Here is a 15,975-nt window from a genome sequence, read left to right as displayed (position 1 = left end):
GTCAGTCAGTATCTCTGGAGCAAATGGGAAGGGGATGTTTCAGGTTGGGACTGAAGATGGGTCCCAAACCGAAATGTCACCTATCCATTTTCTCCACAGATGCTGCCTGACTTGCTGTTACTTCAGCATTTTGTGTCCCTCCATGCAATAAGGCTGCAGGGTGACTTGGACAGGTTGTGTGAGTGGGCGGATACATGGCAGATGCAGTTTAATGTAGATAAGTGTGAGGTTATTCACTTTGGAAGTAAGAATAGAAAGGCAGATTATTATCTGAATGGTGTCAAGTTAGGAAGAGGGGATGTTCAACGAGATCTGGGTGTCCTAGTGCATCAGTCACTGAAAGGAAGCATGCAGGTACAGCAGGCAGTGAAGAAAGCCAATGGAATGTTGGCCTTCATAACAAGAGGAGTTGAGTATAGGAGCAAAGAGGTCCGTCTACAGTTGTACCGGGCCCTGGTGAGACCGCACCTGGAGTACTGTGTGCAGTTTTGGTCTCCAAATTTGAGGAAGGATATTCTTGCTATTGAGGGCGTGCAGCGTAGGTTCACTAGGTTAATTCCCGGAATGGCGGGACTGTCGTATGTTGAAAGGCTGGAGCAATTAGGCTTGTATACACTGGAATTTAGAAGGATGAGGGGGGATCTTATTGAAACATATAAGATAATTAGGGGATTGGACACATTAGAGGCAGGAAACATGTTCCCAATGTTGGGGGAGTCCAGAACAAGGGGCCACAGTTTAAGAATAAGGGGTAGGCCATTTAGAACGGAGATGAGGAAGAACTTTTTCAGTCAGAGAGTGGTGAAGGTGTGGAATTCTCTGCCTCAGAAGGCAGTGGAGGCCAGTTCGTTGGATGCTTTCAAGAGAGAGCTGGATAGAGCTCTTAAGGATAGCGGAGTGAGGGGGTATGGGGAGAAGGCAGGAACGGGGTACTGATTGAGAGTGATCAGCCATGATCGCATTGAATGGCGGTGCTGGCTCGAAGGGCTGAATGGCCTACTCCTGCACCTATTGTCTATTGTCTATTGTCTATTGTCGATATCCATGTGGCAATCCTAATATTTCTTAAATGCCGCTAACATATCATGCCTGTGCTAACTCCACACAGACAGCACCCGAGGTCAGGATCAAACCCAGGTCTCAGGCACTGTGAGGCAGCAGCTCCACCCACTGCGCCACTGGTTCTCTCTCTGTTCACAGACACAGCTTGCATGTAACATCAATGACAGACTCTGATGGATGGAGTGAAATTAATGAAATAATTCCAAGTTGACCTTGCACATACTCCACACAGACAGCACCCGAGGTCAGGATCGAACCTCGGTCTCTGGCAGTCCGAGGCGGCGGCTGTTCCAGGCACCCACCACCCTCTCTGTAAAAAAACTTACCCCGAACATCTTCTTTAAAATTTGCCCCTTTCACTCTCTAGCATGCCCTAACGATGTCTCGGCAAGGCCACCAGCTTAATCAAGGACCAGTCTCTCCCCAGTCACTCACTCTTCTCTGCTCTCCCATCAGGCAAGAGTTACATAAGTGTGAAAACGCACATCTAAGGATTTAGGGCCAGTTTCTTCCTGGCTGTTATCAGTTCCCAGGTAACTGAACCATCCTATCACCAACTAGAGAGCGGTCCTGACCTCCCTTCTAACTCATTGGAGACCCTCGGACAATCTTTAATCGGACTCCACTGGACTTTATCTTGCATTAAATGTTATTCCTCTTATCCTGTATCTGTACACTGTGGACGGATTGATTGTAATCACGTTGAGACCTTCCGCTGACTTGATAACACGCAATAAAAAAGCTTTTCACTGTACCTCAGTACACGTGACAATACACTAAACTAAGCTATTTGATTTTTCCATCCTGGGGGAAAAGCTTCTGATTGTCCACATTTCTACACACAATGAATGATATCAAAAGTAACATAGTTTTGCCCGTACATCTTGGCTGGAGAGTCCAATCCAATGAGGATGTGCCAGTCTATTCACAATGACAGTGAGGAAAGCTTGGTGATATTGATCGGTGATGCTGACCAGTTCAGCCTCTCTCAGTTTGCATTCGTTTAATGCTTCATACCAAGTTACGTTCTTCTTAAGTAGTTTGTATGTGTAATTGCCATACGCAAATACATCAGGAATCTGATATACAGAGGATTTATTGATATGGATGGATGTATCTGTTGAGAAAAAATGGGATTGATTTATCTGCTGGGAGAATTACAGAACAACAGCTTTATACAGGAATAAAAACTATTTTGCATGATCCAACGACTTTAGACATAGATGCAATCAACACATGTCACACCACAGAACCCAAACCACTAATCTCAGTTCAACAACTTACTGGATTCCCACAAAACAAGAATTTTCTCGTGTATACTTGGGAAAAAAAGTGTCCAGTTTAGTTTAGAGATGCCGCATAGAAACAGGTCCCTCAGCCCACTGAGTCTACACCAACCATCACACTAGTTCTATGTTATTCCACTTTTGCATCCACTCCCTACACAAAAGGGGCAATTTTCTCAGGTCAATTAACCTACAAACCCGCACATCTTTGGGATGTGGGAGGAAACCGGAACACCTGGAGGAAACCCATGTGGTCACAGGGAGAATGTGCAAATTCCACACATAGACAGCACCCAAGGTCAGGATTGAACCCGGGTCTCTGGCGCTGTGAGGCAGCAGCTCTATCAGCTGCATTGCTGAGCCGTTCTGTACTACATGAAATCAACACGTCACATCACGCTAGAAAAAGCACACAAAAGTAGACCTCAGTTAAACAACTTGCTGGATTTTCCCAAAACAACAATTCGCTGATATATTCTTAGAAAAAATGTTGTGTCCTATAATAAACTTTTGTGGCTGTTTAATGATGTCCTATAGGGTCACAGAGCCATACAGCACGGAAACAGGCCCTTTGGCCCAAAATCCATGTCGACCACGATGCCCCATCTAAGCTCATTTACCCTTGTTTGGTTCATATCCCTCTAAACCTTTCTTATCCATGCACTTGTCCTTTAAATGTTGTTTTACTATCTGCCTCAACTACCTTCTCTGGCAGCTTGTTCCATACACCGTCTGAGTGAAAAAGTTGCTCCTTAGGTTCGTACAAAATCTTTCCCCTCCCATCTTAAACCAATGAAAGGGTTCCGAAACATCATTTATTTCTTTTCTCCAGAAATGCTGCCTGACCCGCTGAGTTACTCCAGCACTGTGTATATCTTCGTTATAAAACTGTCCGAGGATCTATAAATTAAGGTGATCAAGATTTCAGACTCTGCTAGAATAGATTCCTTTCACACACTCATTGATAATTTAAATCTCTGCATCTTCAAATTAAACAAACATAGATTTAAACCTCGATGAACAACACAATAGTGTATCATAGATAAAGCTCAATAGTTAACATGATCTCTTTAGGATTTCAATTTCCAAGTATTGGAATTAAAGGATTGTTTCTATTTGGTACGTTGAATATATTACTTCATTTTTATTTCCTTTAAAATCGGATAAACAATTTATTTGAAGCACTTTACCTGGAGCTTTTTGACAAATAAAACCATACGGATTTGTATTGCAAACGCTTGTGTACCACTTCCCTGTGGAATGATGAGCATGACTGTTAGACAATAACGCACACCTTTTTGCCTCCTCTTGCAAAACAGGGCTGTTATTGTGTTCGGAAGTCTGCAAGTAAATTTTAAAAAAAGAATAAAATGCTGGGATTACCTTTTGCTCATGTTGCTCCGCCAGAAGGAGAGTGAGAACAGTGGTATAAAGTGTGGGGAGAAAGATTTAATAGGATTTAATTAAGATCCTATTAAGGTTTAATAGGAACCTGAGGGGTAACTTTTTCACACAAAGAACGGTAGGTGTATGTTATATGCTGCCGGAGAAGGTAGTTGAGGCAGGTACTATCGTGACGTTTAAGAAACATTTAGACAGGTACATGGATAGGACAGGTTTGGAGGGATATGGCCCAAATTCAGACAGGTGTGACTAGTGTAGATGGGGCATGTTGGTCGGCGTGGGCAAGTTGGGCCGAAGGGCCTGTTTCAACGCTATGTATGGGAAATCGATGAGATAAAGTCAAAGACTCCATTAGCTACAATAAAGGAAAAGGCATGTTTCAGAAAGGAGAAAGACATCAGAGATGCAGATAGGTTAAAATAAATTGTTATAGGAGGCAAACCAGTGGAGACGGATTAATGGGAGCACAGAACGGAGTCCTTCCAGGGGAGGGAAGAAGTGTAGTCGAGTGGTTGAGAAAATATAGTCAACGTGTAATTGCAAAGCAAGGGGAAATCTGCAGGTTTATAACATAAGACTCAAAGTGCTGGGGTAACTCAGCGGGTCAGGCAGCAACTCTGGGGTAACTCAGCGGGTCAGGCAGCATCTCTGGGGAACATGGGTAGGTTCTGTTGTTTTTGGTCGGGACTTTCTTCAAAATGATTGTAGTTGGGGGGGGGGGGGGGAGAGATGGGGAAGAAAGCTGGAAGAGAGATGGTGCAGAACAAAGTCTGGTATGTAATAGGTTGATGCGGGTGAGAGAGGGGGAGGTTTGATAGGCAGATAGTTGGACAAAGGCCACAGACGAAAAGATGGAAGGTGTGAGCCAAAAGGATGGAAGAATATTTATAACATACGTTGGGTTATTAATCTATCTGCCCGAGATGGAAAAAGAAGAAAAGAAAGGGAAGTAGAGACACAAGGAACTCCAAATGCTGGGATCTTAAACAAAACAAAAAGTGCTGGAGGAACTCAGCAGGTCATGCAGCATCTGTGGAGGGAATGGACTGGTGACGTTTCGGATCTGGACACTTTGTTAAAGTGAAAGTAAATTATAAAACCTGAAAAAGAGTTGGTAAAGTTTTGGGTTGGAATCCTTTTTTCAGTCTGAAGAAGGTTCTGACCCAAAACGTCACCTACTCTTTTTCTCTAGTGATGCTGCCCAGCCCGCTGAGTTACTCCAGCATTTTGTGTCTATCTTTCAGTACAATAGGTAGACCAAAGGGATAAATACACAGAGTGCAGAATATAGTTCTCAACATTGTAGTGCATCAATTCCACAGACAAAATCTAATGTCCACAATGGGGTAGAGGTGAATCAGACAGCACCCTAGCTTATGGAAGGACTGTTCAGAAGTCTGATAAGAGAGGGTAGAAGCTGTTCCTGAATCTGGTGGTGCATGCTTTCAAGCTTCTGTACCTTCTGCCTGATGGGAGCAGGAAGGAGGAGGAATGACCAGGGTGGGACGTCATTTAAAAGAAAGAAACTCACGGGATCATAAGGGTCTGCAGCATCTCGCGCTGGCTCATTGGGTAACCAGTTTGAATATTTCACAGGCCTCCCATTCACCCATCGTTCAAAGTTATCACTGTGCAGACCTATCCACACACTTGTTGATCTTTCCAGGAGTTGGATGGTTAAAAACGCTGCAAATTTAAAAAGAAAATAATGTAATCTTTGGGCACAGGCTTCACTGGCAATGGCTGCATTAACAATTGTTGCTTACCGACATGCACAAGGACAAACAATTCATCAATTCCAGAGCAAAACACAAAGGTAAAGCACAAAACACTGGAGGAACTCAGTGAGTCAGGTAGAATCTGTGAAGGGAATGGACAGGTGACACTTCGGGTCAGGACTAACCTGAAACAGAGTCCAGGTAAGTATTTTTCCATTCATAAATTTTCTATCCAGAAGCGGCACAGTGGTGCAGAGGTAGAGTTGCTGCCTCACAGTGCTAGAAATTTGGGTTTGATTCTGACTACAGGTGCTGTCTCGTGTTTGTACGTTCTACCTGTGACCGCATGGATATTTTCCGGTAGCTCTGGTTTCCTCCCACATTCCACAAACTTGCCGGTTGTAGGTTAATCGGGTTCTGTAAACTGTTGGAGACCGTGGAACCAACTCTCCAGGCTTGGGGTCACGTCCCATCAGTGGAGGGAAATAGAGACGTAATGATCCACAGATGCTGAAATCATGAGCAGACATCAAAGTGCTGGCGGAACTCAGCAGGTTGGGCAGCTTCTGTGGAGGAAATGGACAGACGACGCTTTGGGTCGGGACCTTTCTTCAGATTGTGGAGGGAAAATCACTCTATAGTTCCATCTGAGAATACCTGTGCCACTGTCTTTAATTTAGGCGCAATTAAATCAAAAACAGATCTAAATTATATTACAGGTCCACTACTGATTTTGTGATAACTGCCGATGCTGGTACAAATCGAAGGTATTTTCCTACACTGATTTTCTGGCAACTGATGGACTGGCACCTCCTTTAATCTGGTGGGGGGAAAGATTTAATAGGAACCTGAGGGGTAACATTTTCACACAAAGGGTGGTAGGTGTATGTAACGAGTTGCTGGTAGAGGTAGTTGAGGCAGGGACTATCGCAACGTTTAGGGCGGCACAGTAGCGCAGCGGTAGAGTTGCTGCTTTACAGCGAATGCAGTGCCGGAGACTCAGGTTCGATCCTGACTACGGGTGCTGTACTGTAAGGAGTTTGTACGTTCTCCCCGTGACCTGCGTGGGTTTTCTCCGAGATCTTCGGTTTCCTCCCACACTCCAAAGACGTACAGGTATGTAGGTTAATTGACTGGGTAAATGTACAAATTGTCCCTAGTGTGTGTAGGGTAGTGTTAGTGTGCGGGGATCACTGGGCGGTGCGGACTTGGTGGGCCGAAAAGGCCTGTTTCCGCACTGTATCTGAAATATGAAAAAATATGAACGTTTAGGAAATATTTAGACAGGCTCATGGATAGGACAGGTTTAGAGGGATATTGGCCAAATGCAGGCAGGTGGGACTAGTGTAGATGGAGCAAGTTAGAAACATAGAAAAATCGGTGCAGGAGTAGGCCGTACTAGCAGTTTCTAGCAGTCCAGGGGGTGATTAGTGGGTCAGAGGTGTATTGGTGTATCGGTGTATCATTATTACGTGACCTCTGTTGGTCCGGCAAAATGCATAATCTGGCAAGGCTTTGGAACCATGGATGCCGAAAAATCACTGGTGGATCTGCTGCCACTTTCAGTTACCTTGTTCTATCTCATTTTCTATTGTAGCGAGGTTGCCTCCATGTATCGTACAAAACATTTGAGAGGAATACCAATGCTTTAGTTGTCTCTTGTCCTTTGGTACGTAAACCAGGAAACACTGCAACAAGAACAACAAAAGCCACAAGTAAAGTTTTTCTTTAGGGTGCAATCTTTGAATCACAAGTAATTATTCTGAAAATGTTGTGCAGTTCAGATTAGCTATGAAAAGTAGAATCTACTGCTGAGAAATTAATCTGTTATCACTGACTTTTAACACATTATATTGACACCATGCTTTGGAACTGAATGCTGTCTATGTGGAGTTTCCACATTCTCCCCGTGGCTGAGTGTGTTACCTCCGGTTTCTCTGGTTTCCTCCCACATCTTAAAGACATGCAAGTTTGTAAGTTAATAAGCCTCTAAATTGCCCCTAGTGTGTGGCGACTGGATGAAAAAGTGGGATAATGTAGATCTGGTGTGACTGGGTGACTGATGGTTGGCATGGACCCGGTGGGCCGAAGGGCCTGTTTTCATACTGTATCTTCCAATCAATCAATTACCATTTGTTAAGACAAAAAATAGCAGTTGCAATTTCATTTTCTAAATATATAATAGGGAGCTTGTTGCCTTAAAATAAAGTAAGAAAGTTGCAATAATGATTTAACTGGTCTCACAATGAAATATATATTCTCAGCCTAAAGGGTGGCACGGTGATGCTGTGGTAGAGTTGCTGCCTTACAGCACCAGAGACCAGGGTTCGATCCTGACTACTGGTGCTGTCTGTATGGAGTTTGTACATTCTCCCTGTGACCGCATGGGTTTTCTCTGGGTGCTCCGGTTTCCTCCCACACTCCAAAGATGTGCAAGTTTGTAGGTTAATTGGCTCTATTAAAATTGTAAATTGTCCCTCATGTGTAGGATAGTGTTAGTGTATGGGGTGATCGCTGGTCGAAGTGGACTTGGTGGGCCAAAGGGCCTGTTTCCATGCTGTAAAATCTGTGTTAAGAATGTTTAGTCCACAAAATACGGCTGTCAAAGATATTCTTCAGCTAAAATCACCTTATTTTCAAAATAAAGCCATCCTTTTGGGCACGAGATGTCGGGCAGGTAACGATCGACCGTTGGAACCTCTACGAGTGATATATTGTGACGTTTACAGATGAAAGGAAGAGACAGAAAGCACTTGCTGTCACCCCATCGCCCTGTGGGTACAGATGCAAACAAGCGTAAAATTACTGTATGGCATTCCGACATTATCAGACTAGATGATGGACTTAAAGCCTCTGAAACGGACTCCACTGTTTATTAAAATCACCATCCATCCTTAATCTCAGCTTCTGTCATTTGGAGGTAGACACAAAAAGCTGGGGTAACTCAGCGGGACAGGCAGCATCTCTGGAGAGGCGAAATAGGTAACGTTTCGGGTCGAGACCCTTCTTCAGACTGATGGAGTTTGGAGGCCAGGCCAGGTCAGGACGGCAAATTCCCACTCCTGGTGCGTCAAATGCGTTTCTATGGAAGCAGGTAAAACTTTGGAACCACATTTATTCATAATCTCCCGTTTGCCAAACATTTTAACTCCGCTTCCCATTCCCATACTGACCTTTCTGTCCTGGGCCTCCTCCATTGTCAGAGTGAAGCCACATGCAAAATGAAGGGACAGCACCTCATATGTGGCTTGAGCAGCTTACAACCCAGTGGTATTGATTTCTCTAATTTCAAGTAACCCTTGCATCCCCTCTCTCTCCGTCCCTCTCCACCCTAATTGTCCTGCTATTTTTACTGTCCGTACCCCCCTCATTATCATGGCCTCCACAGCCAACAATGGACCATTGTGAGCTCTTTGGTCATCGGTACTGGCTCTGATCTGTTCTGTACCTTTTCATACCCCTTGTTTTCCTCTCGCCTGACTCGCAGTCTGAAGAAGGGCCTCGCCAACAGTCTGGCTGTCCTTTTCTTCTTCGTTGTTTTTTTTAGTATGTGTTAAATGTGTGTGTTTTAGAGTTCTTTAGCTTGTTTTAAGTGGGGGTTGGGGGAGGGGGTTGAGGGAAACTTTTTCTAATTTCTTACCCCGACGGAAATACAATATCTCCGTCCGCACTGCAGCCCAACATGGAGGAGTTGGCGGCCTTTGCTGGAGACCGATTTCGAGAGCTCCACCGGGAGAACTTGTGGGACTTTAACATCGCGGAGCTCGTGATCCCTTTGCCAGGGATCAAACTCTAAGCTCTACCGCGGGGGCCTGCGGACTTTAACATCGTGGAGCCCACGGTCTCTCGTCAGAGTCCGACTTCGGGAACTCCAAGCTGTAGGAGCTTCGACTGCCTTGACGTGGGAGCTTCAACCACCCCAACGCAGGAGTTTCGATCGCCGGCTGTGAGAGCTTCGATCGTCCCGACGGATGGTTTGACTGCCCCGACCGTGGGAGAAAAATGAGGGAAGAAGATTAGACTTTATTGCTTTCCATCACAGTGAGGAATGTGGGGAATCTGCTGTGGTGGATGTTTATGTTAAGTTTCATGTAGTTGTGTGTCTTATTGCTTTTTTAGTATAGTTGTGTGCTAATTCGCATATCACTGTACCATAATTGGTACGCGTGACAAGACCTTTGAAATCTTTGAAACCCTAAGCGTAAACAATTCCTTTACTCCAGAGATGCTATCTGACCCGCTGAGTTACTCAGCATTTTGTGCCTATCCTCGGTGTGAACAAGCATCTGCTGTTCCTTCCTAGGTACTCAGAATAGCTGTTGATATTTTCCAAATTCCAGATAATTCATTGAAGTAGATTACACAGTTGACACAGTGGAATAGAACATAGAAAAGAACAGCACAGGAACAGGCCCTTCAGCCCACAGTGTCTGTGCCGAACATGATGTCAAGTTTAACTAATCTTTAAGCCAGAATGATCATTTTTAGGAGATTGGAAAGATGCAGTATCAGGTTTGGTTAGTTAGAGCCCAAAGCCCTGTACAATGCTACACTTTAACAGACTAAATAGAGTCATATGGCAAAGAAACAGGCCCTTTAGCCCAACTCGTCCACGCCAACCCAGATGCCCCATCCAACAAGAATTCTCTGGTGCATAATTGAAAAAACATTGTACTGTAATAAACATAGTGGCTACTTAATGATGTCATATAGTCATATAGTCATACAGAATGGAAATAGGCCCTTCAGCCCAACCTGTCCATGCTAACCAAGATGCCCCATCTAAGCTAGTCCTATTTGCCTGCGTTTGGCCCATATCGCTCCAAACCTTTCCTGTCCATATAGCTGTCTTTTTAAATATTGTTTTAGTACCTGCCTCAACCATCTCCTCTGGCAGCTCATTCCATGCACTCACCACCCTCTTGAGTGAAAAGGTATCCCTTATGTTCATATTAAATCGTTCCCCTCTCACCTTAAACCTCTATTTTCTGGTTCATGATTCCCTTACCCTGGGTAAAAAAAACTGTGCATTATTCAAGTAATGTATTAGAAGTCAGATTTTATTGTGCATTTTGTGCAGACCCAAGAATAGTTCTCTTGTAACTAACTGATAAACTGCTTTCTGCAATTTGGATTGAATATATAATGCAAGTATCTTGTTATCAACACTGGATGGTGTCCAGCTCTTTTAGCTTCATCTCTGCTGTACATTTTCCCACTTTGATTTTCCAGCTCTGAGCTTATCCTTCTATCTCATTCCACTCACGGGTGAATTAAAGGGACATATTTTTTAAAATACCATTCCTCACATAGAGCCAGGATTTGCTTCAACCTGCTGGTGTGAAACATTCATTTAAAGTGAGTATGAGAAAAAGAGAAGGGAACTTTAAATGTTGGCAGGGAAGAGAAGGGAACTTTAAACAAATTGCATTTCAATTGAGACTGATATAATTCTCGGCAGAGTCCATGTATGAGTTGTATAATGCTAAAAAAGTTTGGGGGAAAATAAAGGATCTAGGGGTAGGATGTCTTCCAACTAGTATTTCCAAGGTTTTGTTCCTTTTTCCTTTCTCTTGACGACCTGGAGCGTGTGCTCAAACGCTTGGAGTCATTACACTCTTGTCACGAGCAGAGAACAGGAAAGGTTACGGATGACTGCCGCTGTAGCAATAAAAGAATGCTAAACTGCCTTGAAAGTATGATGGGTATGTGTTTTTTCCCAGGGAGAGAGTAGATCACACATCCAATGTTTCATTTGGTTTATTGTCAAGTGTACCGCATCGGAAAGACTATACATCATTACAATTGAGCCCTCCACAGTGCACATGTACATGACAAAGGGTATTGCATTTAGTGCAAGATAAAATCCAGTGAAACCCGATTAAAGATAGCCCGAGGGTCTTGAATGAGGTAGATAGTAGCTCAGGACTGCTAATAGGGGCATTGGTTTTGCCTTTTTGCACTGTTATTGTTTATTTGTTTGTTTGTTTCATGTGTATGCATCTATGTTTGTGTATCCTATATATATATATATAATTCCCATATATGGGAGTGTGGGTCAGGTAGCATCTGTGGAGGGAATAGTACCCAAATGAAAGACAATGACACACACATACAGTATGTGAAAGTATGTGTGGCATTGTCCCTCATTTAGGTGCTATTCCCTCCACAGATGCTACCTGACCCGAGTCATACATAATCTGAAGGGTTTCGACCCGAAACGTCACACATTCCTTCTCTCCCGAGATGCTGCCTGACCCACTGAGTTACTCCAGCTTTTTGTGTCTAAAATATATATATATATATATATACACACACACACCTACACGCATACATACAGTATATCCATACACACATATGTATACATATACATGCACATATATATATATTACATACATAAATATGCACGTATACACACACACACACACAAATGTGTGTAAAAAACTTTTTTATTTATTATATTATTTACAGAGTACTATATTTACATATATTTACTATATTTACGTTATATCCTTTACAAGAGTCTGTTGTACTGCTGTAAGAATTTCATTGTTCTGTTTGGGACTAGGACAATAAAACTCTGACTCTTAGTAAGGTATCACAAAATGCTGGAGTAACTCAGTGGGTCAGGCAGCATCTTGGAGAGAAGGAATGGGTGATGTTTCGGGTCGAGACCCTTCTTCACACTGAAGAAGCCCCAACCATCCGACTCTCTGCCAGTGTGAAGCAGCAACTCTCCCACTGTGCCGCCTTGCATCTCTTAACTATTACTGTCTTAACTACCGATGCCCAGTGCTCTCCCATTTTATAACTAGAACAATTCTCTCACCAGACAGTAAAGTGGCAAATGTATTGACTGGTTTAATGGAATAATTACCTGTTTTTGATGACAGATAAACGCATCTGCCACTACGTTTGTGTAAAAGGCTCGGATAGTTGACATCCCAGTTGTTGTAATACAAAGGTGAATCATCTATCCAGCTGGAGACAAATGAAGCATTTCCTTGGATAATAATCATGAATAATTGATAAAGGATGTTTCAAAAAAATTTTTTTGACTCTGTCCATCCTTACCGGAATCCAGTTTGGGGATTTTCTGCGAATAACCCAGTCCACCACTTTTCATGTCCATTTGCTAAAAGCTGCAGAATACATTAAACGTTTCATAAAAGAGCTGCTAAAACACATCCCTTTTGTCTGCTTCCTGGAACATGACAACATCAAATAATAATCTGCCCAAAAATAATTAGCACTAAAATAAGCCAAGAGGTAATAGTCATCAAAATGCAAGTTCATAAGACATAAAGCAGAATTAGGCCATTCAGCCCATCAAGTTAGGAACAGGGGACGTACAACGAGATCTGGGTGTCCTAGTGCATCAGTCACTGAAAGGAAGCATGCAGGTCCAGCAGGCAGTGAAGAAACCCAATGGAATGTTGGCCTTCATAACAAGAGGAGTTGTGTATAGGAGCAAAGAGGTCCTTCTGCAGTTGTACAGGGCCCTAGTGAGACCGCACCTGGAGTACTGTGTGCAGTTTTGGTCTCCAAATTTGAGGAAGGATATTCTTGCTATTGAGGGCGTGCAGCGTAGGTTTACTAGGTTAATTCCCGGAATGGCGGGACTATCATATGTTGAAAGACTGGAGCGACTAGGCTTGTATACACTGGAATTTAGAAGGATGAGAGGAGATCTTATCGAAACGTATAAGATTATTAAGGGGTTGGACATGTTAGAGGCAGGAAACATGTTCCCAATGTTGGGGGAGTCCAGAACAAGGGGCCACAGTTCAAGAATAATGGGTAGGCCATTTAGAACTGAGATGAGGAAAAACTTTTTCAGTCAGACAGTTGTGAATCTGTGGAATTCTCTGCCTCAGAAGACAGTGGAGGCCAATTCTCTGAATGCATTCAAGAGAGAGCTGGATAGAGCTCTTAAGGATAGCGGAGTCAGGGGGTATGGGGAGAAGGCAGGAACGGGGTACTGATTGAGAATGATCAGTCATGATCACATTGAATGGCGGTGCTGGCTCGAAGGGCAGAATGGCCTCCTACTGCACCTATTGTCTATTGAGTCTGCTCTGGTCTTGGCATCATGTTCGGCACAGACATTGTGGGCCGAAGGACCAGTCCCTGTGCTGTACCTGTTCTATGTTCTAGTCCATGACACATTCCAAAATGTGAATATTTAGTTGAATAAACAAAAGTGCTCCAGGATGTCTTTTCTAGACTTTGGATCGGATTTGAGGTAGTTGGGAGATCGACCAACTAGAGAGCGGCCCTGACCTCCCATTTAGCTCATTGGAGACCTCTGAACTATCTTTAATCGAACTTTACTGACTTTATCTTGCAGTGAACGTTATGTCCTTTACAAGAGCCTGCATGAGTTTGTGCCCAAAACTGACAAGGAGGGCAGAGGGGAAAGTTAGGCAAGGCAGTGATTACAGTAATAAAAGATTTTAATGGTTAAAGCCATAAGGATAAGAACATATTATTGTGGCTAATAGGTTTTTATTTTTATTCATAAGTGACAAATGTTCCAAAACGTTTCACCCAAGGGGCAAATGAACCAGTTTTAAAATTGGACTTCAATTCTAGTTCAAACAGTAAAGATAATGAAAATGTATCTGCTTTTTTAACCTCGTCCACTGTAAAAGCTTGCCAGAGATTTTTATCATTCTGTCAAGATTTTTCTGTAATTTGTTTTGCACAAAGGCTGGCAGAGGCATAGATTGGGTAGCTCGTCAGAGCCTTCTTCCCGGATGGAAAAATCAATAGTGGGCATAGCTTTAAGGTGAGGGAGGCAAAGTTTAAAGGACAAGTTTCTTTATACAGAGGGTTATTGGGGCTTGGAACACGCTGCAAGGGTGGTGTCATAGAGTTAGAGAGTAATATGCGTGGAAACATGCCCTATGGCCCAACTTGCCCACACCCGTCAACATGTCCCAGCTGCACTAGTTCCACCTGCCTTTGTTTGGCCCATATTCAAACCTGTCCGATCCATGTACCAGTCTAACTATTTCTGAAACATTGGGATAGTCCCTGCCTCAACTAACTCCTCTGGCAGCTTGTTCCATACACCCACCACCCTTTGTGTGAAAATGTTAAACATAGAAACATCGAAAATAGGTGCAGTAGGCCATTCAGTCCTTCGAGACAGCATCGCCATTCAATATGTTCATGGCTGATCATCCAAAATCAGTACCCTGTTCCTGCTTTCTCCCCATATCCACTGATTCTGTTAGCCCTAAGAGCGATATCGAACTCTCTCGTGAATACATCCAGTGAATTGGCCTCCACTGCCTTCGGTGGCATAAAATTGCCTCTCAGATTCCTATTAAATCTTTTCCCCTTCACCTTAAACCTCTGGTCCTCTATTCACCTACTCTGGGAAAGAGACTCTGTGCATCTATTCCTCTCATGATTGGTGATGGTGGAGGCAGATACGATAGTGGCGTTTAAGAGGCTTTTGGATAGGAATATGGATTTGTAAGAAGAGGAGGGATGTAGATTATGTTCAGGCAGATAAGAGTTAATCTTGGTATCATGTTCGGCACAGACATTGGGGGCCGAAGGGCCAGTCCTTATGCTGTACTATGTTCTATCCTCCAGTCCATGACACATCCATAAAATGTTTAATTGAATAAACAAAACTGCTTCAGGGCGTGCTTTCTAGACTTGGCTCTGATACAGAGATAAATGGTAGGTTAGGACCAACTAGAGAGTGGTCCTGATGTCCCATCTACCTCATTGGAGACCTTAGAACTATCCTTAACTGGACCACTGGACTTCATCTTGCACTAAATGTTATTCCCTTTAACCTGTATCGGTACACGATGGAAGGCTCAAGAGTAATCATGTATAGTCTTTCCACTGACTGGATAGCACACAACTAAAAAAGTTTCCCACTGTACCTCAGTACACGTGATAATACTAAACTAAACTGAATTAAACAGTGGTGCAGCAGTAGAGTTACTGTCTTACAGCGCCAGAGACCTGGGTTCGATCCTGACTACAGGTGCCGACTGTACAGAGTTTGTGTGTTCTCCCTGTGACTGAGTGGGTTTTCTCTGGGTGCTCCGGTTTCTGCCAAAGACGTACAGGTTTGTAGGTTAATTGGCTTTTGGAAATTGGAAATTGTTCCTAGTGTGTAGGATAGTGCTAGTGTGTACGGGGTGAACACTGGTTGGCATGGACTTGGTGGACTGAAGGGCCTGTTTCTATGCTGTATCTCTAAAGTAAAGAAACTAAACCTGAAACTAAACTAAACCCTAAGCTAAACCAAACCAACAAAACTTAACCAAACCAAACCAAACTAAACTTAACTTAACCAAACCAAACTAAACTTAACTTAACCAAACCAAACCTAATTTAACTTAACCAAACCAAACCTAACTTAACCAAACCAAACCTAACTTAACCAAACCAAACCTAACTTAACCAAACCAAACCTAACTTAACCAAACCAAACCTAACTTAACCAAACCAAACCTAACTTAACCAAACCA

The 15,975-nt window shown here is 43.3% G+C and overlaps 1 protein-coding gene across 1 annotated transcript in view; it reads right to left on the bottom strand.

The window, feature by feature from the left end:
- The window catches only part of pla2r1 (phospholipase A2 receptor 1), a 73,679-nt gene that overhangs the window by 11,953 nt on the left and 45,751 nt on the right, over positions 1-15,975 (bottom strand). The window contains exons 18-24 of the mRNA XM_078404618.1: positions 12,545-12,612; positions 12,348-12,451; positions 8,100-8,242; positions 7,041-7,158; positions 5,284-5,438; positions 3,539-3,689; positions 1,944-2,179 (exon numbers count right to left, since the gene is read on the bottom strand). Of these exons, the coding sequence (XP_078260744.1) occupies positions 1,944-2,179; positions 3,539-3,689; positions 5,284-5,438; positions 7,041-7,158; positions 8,100-8,242; positions 12,348-12,451; positions 12,545-12,612 (975 nt within the window). The remainder of the gene's footprint in view (positions 1-1,943; positions 2,180-3,538; positions 3,690-5,283; positions 5,439-7,040; positions 7,159-8,099; positions 8,243-12,347; positions 12,452-12,544; positions 12,613-15,975) is intronic.

This window comes from Rhinoraja longicauda, chromosome 8 (genome assembly GCF_053455715.1).
Source record: "Rhinoraja longicauda isolate Sanriku21f chromosome 8, sRhiLon1.1, whole genome shotgun sequence".
Lineage (NCBI taxonomy): Eukaryota > Metazoa > Chordata > Chondrichthyes > Rajiformes > Arhynchobatidae > Rhinoraja > Rhinoraja longicauda.
Note: the sequence above shows the minus strand (reverse complement) of the source record. Positions and strands in the feature narration are given on the sequence as shown.